Source organism: Python bivittatus, unplaced genomic scaffold (assembly GCF_059951505.1).
Source record: "Python bivittatus isolate LINGU-HERP-01145 unplaced genomic scaffold, Pbiv_v1 ctg000850_np1212, whole genome shotgun sequence".
Taxonomy (NCBI): domain Eukaryota; kingdom Metazoa; phylum Chordata; class Lepidosauria; order Squamata; family Pythonidae; genus Python; species Python bivittatus.
In genome coordinates, this window is record NW_028277112.1 from 61,263,460 (window position 1) to 61,285,093 (window position 21,634).

The window sequence follows — 21,634 nt, forward strand, 5'->3', positions numbered from 1 at the left end:
CATTAATTATTGGTTTTTAACATGAAGATAATGCTTTCATGAAGTTTCCTGTTTTGAATCAGCAAGGCAGGAAGATCAAGCAAGCTCTGAATAATCTGGTTGTCACCTTTGAAGCTCTTCATGGCTTGGGACCGGGTTACTACAGGATCATCTCTACCCAGTGGTGTCTACCCTTCCTGTTAGATTCCCTGGGTACTGTCAGCTAAGGAGTGTTGGCTAGTGGGGCCCAGAAGGAGACCCTTTTCTGCCGTGGTGCTCACCCTGTGGAACATCCTCCACTCTGAGATTAGATTGGCCCCATCCCTGCTGGCCTTCTGAAGGCCTTGAACATTTGGTTTTGTGCCTGAGTCTTGGGTCCGGGGTGTGTGACAGAGTCCATCTCTTGGGTATGTTGATAGTTTGGATGATGCCTGGCTGCTATGTATTTTATTTTTTATATTATATATTTTATCTATTTTATTGTAAACTGACTAGAGTCACATATGTGAGATGGATCACTATAAATTGAATGAATGAATGAATATCTAAACTTTCTTGAAGCTGGTATGCTAGAAGGTGAAATAGCTGTATAAGTAATCTAGAGACATTTTTCTTTCTTTGAAATTGATTTCTTATTGTTAATATTTCAGGCGGCTGAACGTGGCATAATAAAGGATTTGATCTATAGTCACAAACCTAATCGTCGTTCTGCATATATAAAATATGCAGAGATTAGCCATCATGATACTATTAAGGGTTGAACTCTCACTAAGCAGCCTGCAGCCTGGTAGTCTCCAGTTGTGTTGCTGTTGTACACAGTAATCCATGCTGTAGCAACATTCAGGATTTTTGTTCAGGGTTATGTTTTGAGCTACCCTTGAAGATCTTTGAAGTCTGGCTCTTTTGGAAGACTTCAGTGATGGGATGGAAGGATGACACTACCCCCAAGAATATAGACACTACCGACTGATGATTTTAAAATAATTATTTTTCTTTGAGTATTGTTGGTTTTCCTGGTGTGTTTTTTAAACCTTACAGGAACTGTAAGTCATTCAGTTTTCATTCACACAGCATAGATTGAATGAGACACACACACAAACACACACACACACACACAAACACCACTTTTGAAGGCTGTCATGAATTTACACTAAGCTCAGAATACAGCTGCTAGGACCAGATGGGAAATTGGTCCTGCACGTTAGGGAATATATTATACCAGTTGTTAAAGAACTGGATGGGCTTCCTATTTCAAAGCACAGATGTTGGTGTCATGTTTATGGAATTCCTTTTCCAGAGAGGCTCATCTAATAAGTTACTGTTATCTTTGAAACCAGGTGTTCTTAGTTTCCCAAGATTACTTGACTTTGTATTGATTTTATGAAGGACTCTATATAAATGACATAAATACAGAAAGATACATAAATGTTGCACCCTACTTGTATATCAGTAAATTTTGAAAAGCAATCTGATACTGATATTCAAGTAGATTTTCATAGCTAGTATATCAGTCTTGCTTTGTTTGGAGCAAGTGATACTTTAATAAAGGCACCATAGTTAGAGAATGTACATGATACATAGTATGTGTATACATGTATATATGTATGTATGTCCAGGGTGTGCAGTAGGATTCAGGCTTCACAAGGTGAAATTGACCTGCTGTTTAATGATGTGGTTGAATAATAGTAGCAGTCATACTACCTTCCCGACTTGCCTGGGCTTTCTACAACATTATATTTTATAGTAATAGACAACAGTAGGTGAAACTGGCTTTTATGATATGTCTGACGTGCCATTTTAACAGTTCTCACACCAGATATGGTATTAGCAGGAGAATAGAAATTCAGAATATGTTATATGACTTTAACGTTCATTTTATTTGGAGATTTTAATTATAGAACACCAAATATTAAATGCAGTGGGCAAGATACAAGCATAGAGCTTATTTTCCAAAATAAATAGATCAGCATTGATTTAGCATCTTCCCTTTATGGAAAGAGAATGTTTTATCTCCCTTATTTGTGCATTCGTGATCTATACTGTTTGCCTCAAGATCTAAAGAGAGGGATCAGAAGCTCTGATTCTAAGTTTTAAATCAGAAGAACTTGTCTAAGGGGCATAATATTAAAAATGGCCCTAGAGTCTAGGGATTCTATAAGAATTCACAGGGAGAGTTCTACTAAGTTCAGAATCAGCTTTGTGGACTGTCATTTGCCTAGCTCTCCTAAAACAATATGCAAATAAAATTCACTTCATCTTAAGCCTTGATATCATTATTCAGGACATGATGTTTTGGTCTCTGTTAATTTGAAGCTAATCCTATGAGTGGTTTGGATGGATAGATTTTTTTTTTTCTCTTCAGCATGGAGAAACTGAGATCTCTAATCCAGGTCCTGCGCTTGCTCCCAGAGGATGATGTAGGTTTTGTGTGTAATAAAATGTAAAACATGAGCCCACTCATCTTCTCTGACTCTGTACTACAGAAAAGGTACTGGAGAGGACTTGTTCTTGACTTTTGGAATCTCTCCAAAGCCAGCGAAGGATTGTTAAAATCCTCTACTCTTCTCCAGGCTTAAAGAAAAAATGAGTTCAGCAACATTAAAACATGACAAAGACTTTTATGCACCCCAGGGTACTGAATAATGTTTTAATCCTTAGTGCAATGTGTATGTGGTGTTTGTGACATTTAGATTTTTTTTAAAAGTTATCTTCTATATATGGTCATTACAAATCCAGTAATTTTTTCTTTCTTTCCTTTTCCAGGCTCTTTACAATTCAATCAAAAATGAAAAGCTTGAGTGGGCAGTGTAAGTATCTTATGCTGAACTAATAAGCATTCAAATGATTCCTTTTATGGTATTCCACTTGCTACACCAGCAGCATATGGAACAGATTCTAGAAATCGTAGAGATCTACTCCAGCAGTTCAGGAGAGTGAACCACCAACTTTTATCCATTCATTCATTCATTGGACAGCCTTAATTCATTCATGAGAGCTAAAACAGTACACCATTGGGGAGGCCATTCTTTATTAGGACCATAATTCCATTTGCAACCTGAGGATAATAACATGAAGAATAAGAATACGTCTGAAAGCTGGTTGAATTCTGTAAAATAATGTTTACCAAGCTTTTAATCTTCTTATTGTGGAGTTCTTGGTGCTCTCTGAGCTAGGTTGTTTGCTTGTAGATGTTTCATTACCCAACTAAGTATCATCAGTGGGAGTAGACATCATCACTGAATAGTGATGGGTAATGAAACATCTGCAAGAAAACAACCAAGCTCAGAGAGCACCAAGAACTCCACAGTTTAACCCTGAGCTACAGATATTCTCTTCTATTGGAGTCTTCTTGTTTATTAAAAATTGTGCCACCGGTTACTCATATACCCAGTATGGTGTACCCCCATACACACATAACATTTGAAGGTAAACATAAACTTTTACATCCCAAGTTAAAAGGCAGAAAATAATAATTTCCAAAGGAAGATAAATGTAATTAACCGGCTCCTAAAGAATTGGTGTGATGATGTAATGAATGAAATGAACTGATCCTGGAAATCCCTGAGTGACTTTGAGCCAGTTGTTAACTTTCATTCTCATTTCATAGGGCTATGGTTGGGAGTATAAAATGAGGAGGGACCCCATATCCTTCACCCTGAACACTTACGAAAAAGGCAAGACATACATCTTATGTAGAGACAAGTCGCCTTTCAAATTCTCCCTATCATGGTCCATTGAGAATGACCAAAATCAGTTCCTGAATTAGGTCCCATCTCTGAGCAGGGACAGGAACCTGCACAGTTGGGATAGCACAGGCACGATACAATCTTGTAGCTAAAGGCTAACTCAGTTTTTATTACTTCCGCTCTTCCCATATTACCCTTTGCCTAATCTCTTGGAAAAACAGACACTGATGATGCTTATTAGCTAGATGCAAGAAGTTTGATGCTTCTTCCTTTTCTTAAGAGGATGTAATTGGCCATAGATGGGCACAGAATGAGACAGTGTTACTGCATGGGCTCTTGGTATTCCAGCATGCAAAACATGCTGGATACATACAAAATGGTGGCTTTCCCAAGTCTAAGTCAGTCTTCCTCATGGAATTATTTCTGCCACCTGCTTTACAAATATAAGCCCTACATGGCATAAGACCTTGTTACCTGAGGGGCCACCTGTCTCCTATAGCATCTGCCTAGCCAGTTCAATCCTACAGGGTTGGCATACTCCGGGTTCCTTTGATTAAATGATGTCATCTGTTGGGACCCCAGAAGCACGCCTTCTCTATCGCAGTACCTGCCCTCTAGAATGAAGTTCCCCCAAGATCCAGATGGCCCCCGCTCTGCTGCTGTTTAGAAGAGTCATGAAGAGTTTTGGTGAGGGAGTATGAGACCCCTGCTTCGTTCCATCTGGTCTGTTGCATTTGCCATCTTTTATCTTTACCTTTTATGTTTCATTGATTTTATTGTAATTTCTTTGATTGTTGTGAGCTGCCCAGAGTCACTGAGAGTTGGGAGCTGCCCAGAGTCACTGAGAGTTGGGTGGCATACAAGTTTAATAAATTATTATTGTTGGTTGCACAGTCAGCCAGATGTTTACTGTAAACTGGATTTGGCATTTTTATCCACCTATCAAATGATGTTGTTGTTGTTATACTTTATTGAAATACAGTTTAAACTTAATTGCAATGCAAGATGTTTGATGAGTAGGAGAATTTGGTAATACATCTATTTGGTCATTAGGCTCAGTCTGCGCAATAGGGAACAGAGTCTCCTGAATGTGTAAGAGAAGGATAGGCTGTCAAACCAAATTATTTCTTGCAAGCCAGGTGCCTGCTTGTTATTCTAGTAAGCAAAACGAGTTGTTAACGATGAAAGGCTGCTTGTAAGATTGGAAGACATTTCTATTTGGGTTGGAAACTTTATCTTAAAGAGAGAAATTCAATCCTCAGTTAATCTGTGGCGGCATGAATAAAGCACATGCTTAGTTTTCTGCCTTTTATCTTAGAAGCATTGTGTCAGAACTGCTGGATAGAAGAAACACGGCTTGGGTCAGGTTTCTTCCTGTTGGCTTGCTGTCTGGGGTTTGTCTTATGATTAACTGTGGATAGCTTGAAAACAAACCAATATTAAAGATAATTCACTGCAGGAGGCCTAATGTGCACCACTTCAGCTGCATTCAGGAAGCTCACAATTTTATTTTGTTTATTTAATAGATTTATATAGCCTCCCATCTCACAAAACATGACTTTGGGCAGCACACAATATATTCACAATTAAAACCATAAAATGAACAACATAAATAAAGGGTAAAAACTCAAGAACGCGGGAGAACACAGTCATTTAGCATTACATAACCATCTTGCAGGCTCACCATGGGATCCCCAACTGGTATTTGAACCCAAAGGTGAGAAGGTCAGAGTTTGCCAGGGCATTTTAACCACTCGCCACCCTGTTCATCCTTGTTCCTTAATTTCCTTTTCATGCTGAGGGGAATCATGGCTGCTGGGTAGAGGTCTTTTTCGAACAGAAAAAGGCACTGTCTATATTAATATTGATAAGACTGCTTTTATGGGATTATGTTTTGCTGCAGTAATGTATGCAAGTTTTCATCTTACACCAAGAAAGTCTAGCAGTATACCAGCATGCATTTCCCTGCACTGCTGGAAGCTGGTTAAATAAATGATACCATAATTATCTCTTCTGTCTTTCTAAGTCTCTTAGACTTCTAGTCAATATCAAATTGCTCTTGATGATAATAGAAGTGAATTATTATTTTTTTAAAAATTGTTATTGCTTTTACAGAAGTTCCTTATCAGAGTTATACTGAGAGAATTAGACAGATCCTAGCCTTCAAAGAGTTTGAATTAAGGCTTATTAATTATCAGATGATGCTTGGCTTCTGGGGAAAGGAAGCAAGGGGACCAGCGGCAATGAGAGGGCAGGCAGTAATGCCTCAGTTGTGAAAGGCATGTGGAGGGAATCTAAGGGTAGACCTCCCTCAGGGAAGGCAGACTCAATGTTTGAACTTGATTTCTCCTTCCAACCCCCAATGTTTAGGCCAGATGCTAGGTCTGGCCTCCAGATTGTCATTGTCACTGGCCTCCAGCTACTGCTAAATGCCAGGTGAATTTGTAACAGAGCTGTCTCATCCATGATCTGGATGAGGCAGCCAACCAGGCATGTGTTACAGAGGCCTATGTGGCCCAGAAGGAGATGTTCCCCTCTCAGAAATATGCCCATGAAGCCAGGGTAGGGGGTAGCTGTTATTGTCAGCCCTGCTAGGTAGATCAGACCAGGAAATCAATTCCACAGGAAGGCTAAAAGTATGTTTATTGAGAGTGGCTATAATAACAGAATCTTGAAAGTCTGATTGTGCTTTACCTCCTCCTCCTTATACTTCAGTGAATTAGGGAGGTCTCTGAGCCTTTTCTGAATATTATCTGTCTGTTGCAGACTTAAGATGTGTTTCACTCCTTGTTGCTTTGGTAACAGAGCTTACGTATCTCCATCAAAGTCATCTTCCTTGCTCTCTACAGTTGTCATCTAAGAAGACTTAACCACTCTCAGAGGTACTGCACCACAGATAACTGGATGTGAGACTCTCTGGTTGAAATCAGGCTTGAAGAATCAGTTGGATTTGTGGCTGGTGTCCTGGCCTTCCTGCTGCTCAGTGACAGCCTTGCCTGAGTTGCTTGAATTCACTGCTGGATTGGCAGTGAAGTCTCTGGGGCTATTGTTCCTAGCAACTTTAACCTACCCTAGTGTAGCACTGAGTCTGGAGAAGTTCAGGAGTTTGTGGCCACTGTGGCCACCACAGATCCTATCCCAGATTATTGAGGGCCTGACTCACATTGGGAGTCACATGTTGGATCTTTTTTTGTTGTTGTTGTTTCAGGGTAATTGTGGCATAATCTAACTGATTATTCCTAATTGGAATAATCCAATCATGACAACTGTTCTTTGTCATGATTGGATTATTCTCTGATTGCTTTTCAACTGGCTGGTGGGTTATTATATTGGCCTACCTAAGACTAATGGTCCCAGATGGGTTCCAGAGGGAGCTTGGGAGTCTTAGTTGCTACCTGGAGTAGGCGGGTGGCAGGAGCTTTGGATTGGATTCTTCCTATGTGCCTTTTCCCCATTTGTCAATCCCAGGGGTCTTCTGGTTTTCCAAGGAGCTCTAAGGGATGAAACAACAGAAGAGATGTGTAGGGTACCATTGGAAGACAACGAAGAGTGAATCTGTCCTATTATGTGTAAGAGTCCACATGAAGCATTACATTGTCACAATAAAGCAGCAAAATGTGGTTATTTATCCACTATTGTGTCTGCAGTAGCCTTATTTAAGGTGATCTGCTCAAGAAGGAGGAGTCACAGAAATATCTTCAAGGCCACTATGAGAATATTCTAGGCACCTGTCAGATAAAGTCACGCAGATCTGCTCAGAGTAATATTCTGAATGAGCAAGTCCATGCGAGTTGACTGAGGCATTGACTTGTCCTGTTACCTGGGAAACATTTGACCTTCTGGTTCCAGAGGAAGTGGACAGGATCTTTGGGACTGTTAACCAAGCCACCTATCCTTAGATCTATGTCTCTCCTGGTTAGTTAAGATTGTCTGAAGGGGACATGTAACTGGGTCCATGTGGTGGTGAATATATCCTTGAGTGAGTGTAGGCAGTAATGCATCCCCTCCTCAAGAAGCTATCACCAGACCCAACAGTGCCGGACAATTTTCATCCAGTCTTTGTAGGGAAAATGTTTGAGGTGTTCAGGTTGCAACTTCAGAGGAGCAGGGATGTTGTGGATTATCTGAACCTGCTTCAGTTGAGTTTCAGACTGGGACTTAATATGGAACCAGTATTGATCATGCTTGCTGACGACTGATGGTGGCACTTGTTTGAGGTGGTGTACCTGTCCTGGTTTTCCTTGATCTCCCAGCAGCTTTCAATATCATTGATCATGGTATCCTTCTCAACTGTCTGCTGGGATTGAGAGTGAGAGGCAGGGTGTGGTGGTGGTTCTCCTTCTTCCTCTATGGATGGTTCCAGTTGGTATTGACAAGGGGTAGAGGTTGAGTCAGTGTGCCACTGAGCTATATATGGTGCTAATACCCAGTTGTACATCTCAACCCAGGCTGGCCAAATGATTATCCCAGTACTTGAAGTCTGTCAGAATCTGGATGGGGAGGAATAACCAGGACAAGACTGAATAGCTGTGTGTTCTGGTTCCCCAGTTCTACTGCTTTTTCATGTTTAGTTCTGAATGGAGTAGCACTCTCTTGGACAGAACTGGTGTGTAATTTGGGTGTCCTGGACCCACAGTTCCTACTCATAGGGCAGGTGGCAGCTGTGCCTAGGGGCCCTTTAACCAGATGTCTAGAACTCCAGCTGTGTACTTGTATTGGAAATCCCTTCTCATAGCCACTCATGCCTTAGTCACCTCACATGTGGACTGTTGCAATGTGTTCTATGCAGGGCAGCCCTTGAAAGAAGTTGCAGCTGGACCAGAATAAAGCAGTGCAGGCAGTTATGGGTGCATCTCAGTAGACCATGTAATCATTCTGCTACACTAATTGTACTGGTTATCAACAAACTGGGTGCAGCTCAAGATGCTAGTTGTAATCTATAAAGCCATTTTTGGCATAGGGTGTAGCTATGTGAGTGATTGCCCTTTTCCCATTGTTTCTGCTCATACAGTAAAAATTGGCAGAGTAGGCATGCTCCAAGCCTCATCTTTAAAACAGTGTCTTCTGCTGGGATCCAGGCAGCATGCCTTCTCTGTAGCGGTGCCTGCCTTCTGGAACAGCATCCCCCGCCCCCCCAATGTCAGAATTACCCCTGCCTGCCATCCTTTAAACTGGCCTTGAAGACCGGGGTCTTTCTGCATGGGCTGGGCTAGGTGTTATCTGCCAGGTTTAGTCCCTGTGTTTTCGCCTTCTTTGGGCTTTTTACTATAATCAATGTTGTTTTCAGTTTGAATGCTGCCCAGAGTGATTACTAATGTAATTTATAAATATAAATATAAGGCAAATACAGTTATCTTGCTATTCAGATACAGATAATTATTGATCAGATAATCCAATTGCCAATGTCACCTGATGCTCTTGAGAAAATACGGTTTCTTTGCTGTTGAAATTAGCTGATGTCCTCTGATGACTGAGCTCTGCCCCTTCTCCATGATTCATCTTGGTATTTAGAGTCACTTTTTGCAGCACTGCCTTTTGCCAGTGCTCCCTCTCTGTTGGCTGATGAAGCTGAATGGCACTTCCAAGAACTACTAGTTTATTAAGGACAAGCATTCTTGGGCTCACCATAACACCATCTAATAGAACCTCAACTATTTTTGGACACTGGTGATATGTTAGAAACACGTGCTTATATTACCAGAGAAAGCAGCGAAATCAGGAAACTGTTGTGCAGGATATACTATGCTAGGGCAGAAAACAGGGCATATTATGCTGGATAGCTAGTAGAAGATGGCAAAGGGTAGGCAAAAGTTAGTGATCACCTAAATACATCTTCTTAGTACTGAGCTGTTCTGGTTACCTAGCTTTATTTTGGTTCTTCTTTGTAGGACAGCAATAATGAATAATGGAAGGACACTTCCCTGTTGGTTTAGTATTAGTTGGCTTGCCAGTGAAACATGTAGGTTGCATGTAGGGGGATTTAAATTTAAGCAGCATCTGAAGATTGCCATGGAAGGCCATGAAAGAGCCTGACATTGTACAGGTACGCTCGATGACACTCACAAATTTACTTGGTTCTGTTGTGCATAATTTATGGACACCTTAACATTTAGAGAACAAAACTGCCTTTCTTGATTAAAGGCAAGTGGTTTGAAGAAATAAGTGTAAGCTGACAGAAGTTGAAGTGAGTATCTGCCACTTGGTTTTATTTTTGAAAGAAAAGTTAAGATGCAGAGGAATTATTGCACGGCAGAGTGTTGATTTAGAATGCTTCCATCTGCGGATTTCTAAGCTGACAGAATTGCCATGAGATAATCTGTGTCGGAGGGTGCGTTCTGAAAATAGCGCTGAGACTAGTTCCATTAATTCATGCCTGGACTGTGACAGATTTCAGCACAGAGTGAAGGAGAAAATGCAGGCCTTGCTTTATACAGCTGCGTCAAAGCTATATACAGTATTAGCAGTGCATATGTGATAGTGCAATAGGGCATGCAGAGGGAGTCGTAGTTCAGAGGCAGGACAAATGTACAATGTTCTCATTTCAGTCCCTAGCACACTCTCCCAGCTTGGTGCTACCGGTTGTGTAGGGATTATTGTACACTAGATTGTTGGATTATTGGATCTAGCTAGACGTTAGATACTAGGATCTAGTATGCTAGATCCTCGGATTTTAGTACCAGTAAATATGGAGGGCATCAAGTTGGAGAAGCCTGCTCTATCATCTGCTGGTTACAGGTTCCTGGGAATAAGGGCTGAGAAATATCTGGTTGCTTCTTATTAGATTAAAGCATATGGGCTAATTAGATTTGAATAGATGCAGTTTTATCCATTCTGCTACTTTGCCATTGGTATCCTGAGATGGGCCATGTTCAGAGTGGGAAACGTTGTGCTCTGCTGCCATGAGTGTAGCAATGGGTTTTACACATTCAAAGAACATGTTGATGTGAGTCCAGTAGTAATAGAACAAATCAGACTAGTACACTGATGATGAAATGAGTGGGAGAAGGGGGACTTTCTGATTCTCAGTTTGACCAGAAACGTTCTCTGGTTAACTATTCTAGTTCTACTATAAACAAGAATTCAGAGTGGTCTGTTGCAAATGATATTGACTGGACTGAAACCTTTGATCAAATGATGATGCATAATACGGGGGTATAATCTTTCACTGGTGATACTTAGTGGCCGTACCTTGTACATTAAAATAAAAGTCCTAAGGAGTTTTATGATAGTCTTCTCCCTTCTCTTCCATCAGAGACAGCCCTGCCACTAGGTATGGCCAGGTAGCCATCTTAGATAACAGTTCTGTAAGGACCGAACTGCAAGTGTTTCAAGACTCCATTGTTTAAGACATGTTGTATAGTGGAGAATGCTTGAGCTTAGTAAATGATCCATCTCAGTTTTTAATATCTGTGATTCTGAATCTTGCAAGCCTGCCCATATCTTCCCTTCTTTCCCCCTTATACTCCAGGGAGTTGGGGTGGGGATCTAGTCTGAGTCTCTTTATAATGCTCTCCTGCCTCTCTAGACTTAACAGATTCCTTCTGCACCTGTTTCCCTAAAGGCTTCTGGATTCCTTCTCCAAGGTCATTTCCTGGCTCCCTACACAAATACCTTTAGCTCATATTTATTATTTCTTAGAAGGCAACTTCCTCTGATTCAAAGTCTGACTATTGCTCCACTTAGCTCAATGTTGGCAACGCTGATTGGCAGCAGCTCTCTAGAGCAGTGTTTCTCAACCTCAGAAACTGAGATTGATAGTTTGTATAGTTCGAGTCCTGTGGAGTCTATTTCCTGGTCTGGTCTACCTTGAAGGACTGACAATTTCCTTGTATTGACTACAAGAGAAAAGGGACAATAGGAAAGACTGTAGGTCTCCGGGGTACAATAGGGACAGCGGATCAGAGCAATTTATCCACTGGGCAGGATGGCAATTTTCAATACACTGAAGCTCCAGGGCTCAATTACAGGAGTCTTTGCCAAGTCCTTATGAACTTTGATCAACACTGTCCAGCTGTCGCAAACTGCTCTTGCCAGAAAATCAGGAACTGCAAGGTCTTCCTCACACCCCCATCCCCTGTCATTTGAAAGATAAAACTCTTGAGATATCACATTAAAATGCACAGAGCCTCAATACGAACCTCCTAGTGACAGAATATAATTCCACAATGTCTTGAGGTGGGAATGGTATACCAAGGTTTCTGTCCCGATTCATATCCCAAAAAATAAATGTGAGCCATCCCACGAAACTAATGAGATTTCTTGCAGTTTAATATTAGATGTACATGAAATATCTCTGTTCATTTTAGAACCACAGGTCCTAGCATGAAATCAAGCTTTCCTGTTACTCAGTAAATAAAGGAGATAATAATAAAATGTGTACCTTTGCTTAATCTGATTAGTAAAATGAAATGTGCATCAGTGAATGTGGGGCTTTTGTTTGAATTTGCTTTAGAGATGATGAAGAGAAGAAAAAATCCCCTTCTGATGGTACTGATGAAAAGGATAATGGAAACCAGTCCAAGTCGGTCAGTCGCATTGGCAATTCCAATAACCCTTTCCTGGACATTCCTCATGATCCCAACGCAGCTGTGTACAAAACTGGATTCCTGGCACGTAAAATCCATGCTGATATGGATGGAAAGAAGAGTGAGTGTCTTTCAATGGGAACGTCTCTTGCAAGAGAAAATACTGACTGTGGGGAGGGGGGAGGGAGGGGAGTGGTAAATACAGAAATTTGCATGCGTACACTTGCTGCGGGGATGTAAATAAAAGGTGCTGTTACAAGAGCAGTCTGGGAATCTCACAGCCCAGAGGGAAAGCTGAGAAAATGCTTGTGCAAACGTTTAGGAAGGTTAAGGAAAGATAAAGCAGCTGAGAATTGCTCCAGGAGACAGAGGGGGAATTAGCACGCAGTGGCAATGCCTTCCTCCCTGGCTTGATGTTCTTTCTCTTCGCTAGGATTTGCTATTCCCCTCCAGTCCTTTCACTTGCAATAGACATGCGGAAAGACTTCTCTATGATGGAGGTCCAAGGATGAGATTGCTCTCCTGATTAACCTCTTCTTAGTTCAAGCATGCTTGTCATGAAATGGGAGAGCCAGTTTGATGTAGAGGTGAAGGCACCAGGCTAGAAACCGGGAGGCCATGAGTTCTAGTCCTGCCTTAGGCACAAAGCCAGCTGGATGACCTTGGGCCAGTCCCTCTCTCTCAGCCCTAGGGAGGAGGCCAGGGCAAACCCCTTCCAAAATCTTGCCAAGAAAATTGCAGGGACTTGTCCAAGCAGTCACCAAGAGTCAAGATTGACTCGAAGACACCAAATTAAATAAATAAAATATGTTTGTTTAGAATGTTTCTATACCATTGAATAAGAGCCAGTTGGTGTGGTGGTTAAGACACCGGGCTAGAAATGGGAGACGGTGAGTTCTAGTCCCGCCTTAGGCATGAAAGCTGGCTGGGTGACCTTGGGCCAGTCCCTCTCTCCCAGCCCAAGAAGGAGGCAATGGCAAACCCCTTCTGAAAAACCTGGCCAAGAAAACTGCAGAGACTAGTCCAGGCAGTCAACAGGAGTCAAGACTGACTTGAAGGCACCCTGTCCCCCTGCAAAAAAGTCATGAAATGGGCTGGAAGGCTTTCCCAGTGCTGCTTTTCTTACATGCCTCTGCTCACTGCCACCGCCTCAGGTATTCCTTTTGTAGCAGGCAGCTCCAATGAATGTAGGGCTGGTAAATATAGGAAAAGAAGGGATAGATATCGAGTCCCTATTGTTAATATGTGCACTGTTGCTTCTTTAGGCTACCCTTCCCCTGCAAAACTCTTTTTTTAATCTCTCTCTCTCTCTCTCTCTCTCTCTCTCTTTATTAAGATTTTAATAATATTTTCCTTCTTTTCTGCACTTTTGGCTTCCTCTTCTTTTTTTCTTCTTTCTTTTCTTTATTCTGAATATTAGTTTCTGTTAGTTGTATCAAAACTCTTTATTTTTTAAAGGAAAGGAGGGGCTGAGAAGGGTCTCACAACCAAAAGAGTACATTCCTTATTTATATAACCTACATTATTTTACACAGAATTTGTTTTTGGTGTGTTGTTTTCCTAGCTCCACGAGGGAAGAGAGGATGGAAAACCTTCTATGCTGTCCTTAAAGGAACTGTGCTTTATTTGCAAAAGGTAACACTTTGCTATGAGATACTCTTCTTTCACCTCTTCTTAGCTGGAAAACAGAAGCATTGTTGTCTGTCTTTCTTACGGTTGCTTTGTTGAGTAATGAGTGCACCATGCCCACAAGACAAGTAAGAATAACATGGTCTATGCGTACTGGGTCCCCCGCAAGTAAATTTCCATGCTTACTGAACTGCTTTGGGTTATTTCAAGAAAAAGACAGGGAACACGTATAACTTGGATTTTTCCCCTTGGTAAAGCCAGAAGAAGAATACATTTCCTCTTCCAACCCCAGGAGTTAGATGCTTTGTCATCACATTGGGAAAACGTGCATCTTTTTGCAGCTCTTATAGGAGAACTAAAAGCTTAGAAAAACAGATGATGGAAGTCACAGTCCCCATAATTCATCTTCTGTTGCTTCCTTGAAACACTTACCTACTTGGGGATTGGTTGGTTGATCTTAATAAGGTTACCTTGATGGCAGGTGCTCTGTATCTTGTGTTCCTTAAGATCACTACTAGAATAATCACCAAGTACACTTTACCGTTCCATGTTATTTATGAAGGCAGCAACTGCATACAGCTGAACAGACAATTTGATGTCCTTCAGATATTTTGGGCTTGCCATTAACTATATTGGCTAGGACTGATTGGTCTAAAATGTCAGGAGACTGCCTTCTTATACACATTTACATGGAAGTCAGCCTGACTCACCAAGTCTTGGTTATAAGGTGGGGTAGCCTTCCTGAACATCTTCAAGAGGCTATTTCTCTTTTAAGTGATTCAATAAAAGTGTTCGTTTATCAGTGTTTATACCAAAATTATTTTTTGCTGTTTTTTCAAGAGCAAAAACACAACCATGACTATTATAAAAACTCTCAGGCAAACCACTTTATCTTTTTACTTTTTTAAAAAAACCTGGTTAACAACAGTATTCCTTTCACGGGAATTTTAAAATTATGAATCTGTGAGAGGGCCTAGTTCTCTCTCTTTAAAAAATGCTTAGTGTCTCATCCAACTATAATTCCAGGAATCTCTGGAAGAAGTTACAATAGTTAAACTGGTATGAATCTGAGAGAAATTTCTGTTTGTATGTATGTACATATATAAAGATGGTTAAAATTAAGTCAGTAAAATAGAGTTTTGTTAGCAAATGCCAAATGTTTCTGTTCTAAAGAAAATTTATAAAGACTAATATAGAGATTAAATATATAGAAAATATCTCTTCACTTTATAAAATAATCCTAGTTGTGCTTACAATTAAAATGACCAATGATATTACTCTTTTTATTCACTTTTTTATTCCAGCGTTCACAGCAATGACATCCTTTTTTAAGAGACAGGGAGTGTGGGCTATGAATTATGTTGTTGATGTTATTCTTAGTTAATTCCAAAGTCAAGCATTACAAAATCTGTTTTTCAAATATTGCTGTTAAAAACAAGTATTTTTGCTGATAAGCTTGATCTATTTTTAACAGAGCTCTTTAAGTACACATGAAACTTTGAAAAAATCACCTAGAGTTTCAAAAGGCACCAGATTTTTGTCATGACTCTTCAACTGTTATTTGACCTCTTTATTCTTCTTGAAAAGTAGCTATACGAATTGCTTACTTTTATTTTTGTTTTAATGGTACTCTGTCTTTAAGGTAGGGTTTCCAGCCATGGAAAATGAGCCAAGGAACAGCCTTTCCAAGCATTATTGCTTCCTGTTTCAGACAATGTGGAGAATGCTGGAATCTGCCATTGTGAGGATGTGTGATTGGGATTTCGTTAGGGTGGCCTTTGCCATAGGAAGAGGTGCTCTAGAAACAGTGATTTAAAGAAAGTTGGATGCCAGTAGCAGGTTCTTAGATAATGTTTTCATGGTACAGTTACCTGCAGACAGCATCCACTTTGTACAAAAGAGACTGTTCCTATTTGTTCCACTTTTGTAGTTCTCTCCTTGTAACCAATTTTATCAACTTTTATACAAATTTCACTTGCCAGGTCACTTGTCAATGTCCTCCTCTAGAGCTTGGGAAAAGTTGGGGAAGTCTCCTTCAAACTGTGCTGGTGTTGTCAGGTATACATTACTGCTTTCCACAGTATCTCTTTAGGGAGAATGTCTACAGTCGTCTAAGCAGTAGAGTGTTTGTGAGTAATAGATTAAACCATGGAGAACGGTGCTTGGAAGAGGCTGCTTCCTAAATCTTTTTTTAAGTATAGGAAGAATGGTGTCCATCTCCCTTTCTGTTGAACCTCAAAGTTAATGTGGCATTTTTTTAAAAAAGACCCTTTATGGAGAAACATAGTTCTAACGAAGTGAGTGGCTTCCAGTCATATTTGTGTTACATTAGCATCCTTTTGTGACACAGTAACACCTGATTAAATTTATACGATTCAATTAGAACATATAAAATACTAAAGAAGATACGGGGCTTCATCATTTTCTCCCTTATCTGTCTATCTGAATATTTATCAGCCTGTGGCATGGAATTACATCTTGGACAATCCCACAGCATAGGTTAGGATGGCAATAAGTGATTTGCTCAAGGCCCTGATGGTGATCTTCAGAAAGGATTTAGATCCTGATCCAAATTCAGTACCTTAAAGATACAATGTTGTGGTATGGAATTCATGAGATTAAAGCAACAGCCATGCTAGCTGGGGAATGCTGGGGATGGGAGTCCCAATATATCTCGACAGCACAGAGTTGGAAAAGATTGATCTATATAATTGCCCTTCCTAGTTAGGGGGCAACATTGTTGTGTGAAGAGGAGCCATAGCATGCACTTCTTTTATTTGGTCTAGGGCTTCTGGTATTTCCTGACCCGCAGTGGCTCTCAAACAGCACAGATAACATAAGAGGACTCATAAAATAGCAACTTACATTTCTCCTCCCAGTAATGAAAGCTTATTCAGCTATGGATTTATTTGACAATAATTTGAAAAATCTCTCCTTAGCAAACTTATCTAGCTACAACTCTGCTTACAACACAATATATCAACAAGGTTATTGCTTTGCCCTGAGCTTACATTGTGACCTTGGCACCACTTACTTCTGGATGCTTCTTTCCTTCCAAAACTTTTTATGGTAGTATGAGTAATATCTAGTGCTGTCCCCTTAGAGATCAAGGTCAAAAGATTATTAACTGCAGCAGCTAGAAAAACAATGAATCTGAGATGCCCCTTTTCCTAGAAGAGAATATTTTGCTGAAAAGGAAAACACATCATGGAAAAGGGTACAAAACTGAAAAGAAGCCAGTCACGGCCTTCAAATGCCAGGTGGAACATCACAGAGCTTGCTTTTAAATTCAGTTTCTACCTGGGAAAAATTAGAAAATGGAGAAGAAGCTGGAAGGGGAAATATATGAGACACAGCAGCTATGTGATTGGTCCTCAAGGATGCTTTTAAAATCACACCAAAGAGAGGGGATATGGTATGAGTGAAGCCAACAGTGAACATGGAGCAAATATCTGTGTGAACCAGCCTAAAAATGGGGGACTGAGGAATGGGAAGGCTCTTAAATGGGGTGATTAAATATAGCTTCACATTAAGCACACTAGGTTTGGGCATCTGCAACCTACTTCTGAGAGAAGGAATGGCTTTTGCTTGGCCCCTTGCTTGTTGGGATGCAGTATCTGTCTTCCTTCCTTTTTTCCTTTCTAGAAATGTTAAATGGCATAGGAGGAAAATATAAAATGGGGCAAGAATCTGTAGTTCTTCAGTAACATAGCTCAGAGATGGAAGAAATACAGAGATACACATGATAGATAATATACTGAAAAACTGACTTCCAACATTCTATTCCATTTGCCCAGCATTCCAACAGTAAGTGTGTGTAACTAGTATAGGAGAGTCTTGTTCGTCTGGGAAACTGATAGAAGTGGCTTTGATTCTTAATGGGTGGAATCTTTCCATGGAAATGGCTACAGGGAATGGGAGGATGGAAGTAAATCATGGCATCCTATTTAGATTAAAGAGAGTAAAGCAGGTGTTATGTTCAGGCCAGCTTCTTTCCCTCAGAGTGAGATTAGTGAGGATCTAAGGCTTGGGAATATTCGTATTCCTTGTTGTAGAAACCACTTCCATTGGTCTAAATCAGGGCTCCCCAGAGTGGTCAATATCAACCCCCAGGGGTCAATGGAACTATCCCAGAGGTCGATAAATAGCTGGGGGTCAAAAAGGGGGTCATTAAATGGCTGGGTCAGTAGGTGGTCAATATGTGATGGAAAGTTGATTGGGGACAATTAATCTTTTGTGGTCTCTAGAGCTCATTGCCAATCCCTAACCCTGAAGGTGAGGTAGCTAGTGGTGAGACAGTGTTACCCAGGCTTGGATGGTCAGCTGCCAGCGAGGGTGGCCTTGAGTTGTCTCTCTTGTGGTGGTTATAATTCATAGCACTATTAGTTAAAGTAGTATTTATTAAATTATTTTCATATAATGAATGTTTGGGGGTTGATGAACAATCTGAAACTTCATGAAGGGGTCGATGAGCTGAAGAGTTTTGGGACCCCTGATTTAAGTAAAAAACCACACTGTTGAAATGCCTTGTAATAAGGTTTATGGAAAACTGTCTCCAAGGGACAAGTTTGGGAATTTTCAGCCTTTCAGCCTTTGCTAGAGTTCTCAGCAGCACCAGCCCGAATAGCTGATGATAAGGAATGCTAGAAGTTGCCATACAGCATCATCTGGAGAGACACTGGTCCCCATCCCTGTGTACTGCCTTAAGTGTGATCAATCTGAAATCTTCTTTATAAGAGGGGTAATATGTTGCAGATCTGTAGTTAATGGTCCCTGAGTTTCAGTGCTGAATCAATTAAATATTTAGGACTCCATTTATTCTGTTCTATAGTTAAGGTTAATAGGAAGGGCACAGTGAGACAAATTCAGACTGAAAATTAATCTTGGCCTACACATTATGTACACATCGAAAGAACTACCAAAACTTATTCCTCTTAATGATTTTGTCATCACATTAAATTCTTTGTTTAAAAGCTTTATATGGAATTTCATAGATAAGATCAGAGTTGTCAAACAGTTTGTGTAACTGGTGAAACCTTTCTAATGTTTGTTACAGTTTGGCTTTCTGATATCAAGATATATACATGCATACACACATACATGTATACGCACACATACATACACACACATACACATAGGGTCAATTTACCAGATGCTTTAGAGAATACTTGTGCCATATGAACCAATAGGAGAGTCTTAACATCCATTCATTATATTTTGAGAAAGTCTGGCTTTACCTACTGAGAATTTCCCTATTCCCTATTGATTAGTTCTGTCAAGCTGGCCTGAAGTGCAGTAGATATTTATGCACATTTAGTCGAATCCTGCGGATAAAATAGCAGATGCACTTGGGAAAGTGAGGTTGAATTGGTAATATTCTTATTACTTTATCCTAATGAACTCTTTAGGGACATTTCAAATCTTTTGCTCTTTTACAAGTCTTTCATTTCTTCTTTTTTTTTTTTAATTTATTGAATATCTAGATTTTCTTCTAGGTTGATTGTTCAAGGGCCTATGGCTTCTTCCCACCCTCTTATGGAAGGGTAATAAATAGGGTGGACCATCTGAGCCATCTTTGTAGCTACTATTTATATTTGAATAAAACCAATGCAATTCTTAGTAAAAACAATACCCCTTGGCACATGAAACCTGTGTTCAGTATTATTTAGTGTAGCTGCTCCTGTTAACAACTTCTCCCTTGTGCATTTTATTTTATTTTATAGTGTACTTTAGAATATGGGAGGGGAGAAAGAAAAAGAAAAGTACTTCTGAATAAAATTGGCAAAGAGCAAGCTGAGAGCCTTGGTGGCAGCCTCAAACTACTTAAGCTGGCCTGCAAAACACTATGAAATATCAAAAAGAATTTAAATTCCAATAATTTATTACCTCCCTCCTGAATACGTCTGGGCACTCAGGTTCACTTTCTCTTCTCTGGCATGTCAAAAAATGGAAGAGTGACATGGTGTCTTAATTCATAATCTTAATTCATATATCAATTCATGGGGATGGCTGTGCGGAAGAGAAATACAGTGGGGCAAAAAAGTATTTAGTCAGCCACCAATTGTGCAAGTTCTCCCACTTAAAAAGATGAGAGAGGCCTGTAATTTTCATCATAGGTATACCTCAACTATGAGAGACAAAATGGGAAAACAAATGCAGAAAATCACATTGTCTGATTTGTAAAGAATTTATTTGCATATCATGGTGGAAAATAAGTATTTGGTCAATATCAAAAGTTCATCTCAATACTTTGTTATATATCCTTTGTTGGCAATGGCAGAGGTCAAATGTTTTCTGTAAGTCTTCACAAGGTTTTCACACACTGTTGCTGGTATTTTGGCCCATTCCTCCATGCAGATCTCCTCTAGAGCAGTGATGTTTTGGGGCTGTCGCTGGGCAACATGGACTTTCAACTCCCTCCAAAGGTTTTCCATGGGGTTGAGATCTGGAGACTGGCTAGGCCACTCCAGGACCTTGAAATGCTTCTTACGAAGCCACTCCTTCGTTGCCCGGGCGGTGTGTTTGGCATCATTGTCATGCTGAAAGACCCAGCCACGTTTCATCTTCAATGCCCTTGCTGATGGAAGGAGGTGTTCACTCAAAATCTCACGATACATGGCCCCATTCATTCTTTCCTTTACACGGATCAGTCGTCCTGGTCCCTTTGCAGAAAAACAGCCCCAAAGCATGATGTTTCCACCCCCATGCTTCACAGTAGGTATGGTGTTCTTTGGATGCAACTCAGCATTCTCTCTCCTCCAAACACGACGAGTTGAGTTTAGACCAAAACGTTCTACTTTGGTTTCATCTGACCATATGACATTCTCCCAATCCTCTTCTGGATCATCCAAATGCTTTCTAGCAAACTTCAGACAGGCCCGGGCATGTACTGGCTTAAGCAGGGGGACACGTCTGGCACTGCAGGATTTGAGTCCCTGGCAGCGTAGTGTGTTACTGATGGTAGCCTTTGTTACTTTGGTCCCAGCTCTCTGCAGGTCATTCACTAGGTCCCCCCGTGTGGTTCTGGGATTTTTGCTCACCGTTCTTGTGATCATTTTGACCCCACAGGGTGAGATCTTGCATGGAGTCCCAGATCGAGGGAGATTATCAGTGGTCTTGTATGTCTTCCATTTTCTAATTATTGCTCCCACAGTTGATTTCTTCACACCAAGCTGCTTGCCTATTGCAGATTCAGTCTTCCCAGCCTGATGCAGGTCTACAATTTTGTTTCTGGTGTCCTTCGACAGCTCTTTGGTCTTGGCCATAGTGGAGTTTGGAGTGTGACTGTTTGAGGTTGTGGACAAGTGTCTTTTATACTGATAACCAGGTCAAACAGGTGCCATTACTACAGGTAACGAGTGGAGGACAGAGGAGCCTCTTAAAGAAGTAGTTACAGGTCTGTGAGAGCCAGACATCTTGCTTGTTTGTAGGTGACCAAATACTTATTTTCCACCATGATTTGCAAATAAATTCTTTAAAAATCAGACAATGTGATTTTTTGGATTTTTTTTCTCATTTTGTCTCTCATAGTTGAGGTATACCTATGATGAAAATTATAGGCCTCTCTCATCTTTTTAAGTGGGAGAACTTCCACAATTGGTGGCTGACTAAATACTTTTTTGCCCCACTGTATGTAATAAAAAAAAACACAAGTGGATTTCTTAGAGTGAGAGAGATCAGTTTTGAGTTCTTGGGATAGTCGTTTTTTTCCTAAAACAGCCTCATTCCTTCCAGATGTGTTGGACTACAAGAGCCATTGGTTGTACGGATTGGCAATAATGGGACTTAGAGTTCCACACATTTGAAGGGCACCTA

At 40.5% G+C, this 21,634-nt stretch overlaps 1 protein-coding gene across 3 annotated transcripts in view; it reads left to right on the plus strand.

Annotated features, from left to right (window-relative positions):
• Positions 1-21,634, plus strand: part of LOC103054328 (PH and SEC7 domain-containing protein 3-like) — a 170,383-nt gene that overhangs the window by 126,554 nt on the left and 22,195 nt on the right. For all 3 annotated transcript variants that reach the window (XM_088129788.1, XM_088129789.1, XM_007425835.3), the window contains 3 exons: positions 2,743-2,786; positions 12,118-12,311; positions 13,755-13,825. In XM_088129788.1, coding sequence (XP_087985914.1) covers positions 2,743-2,786; positions 12,118-12,311; positions 13,755-13,825 — 309 coding nt within the window. The remainder of the gene's footprint in view (positions 1-2,742; positions 2,787-12,117; positions 12,312-13,754; positions 13,826-21,634) is intronic.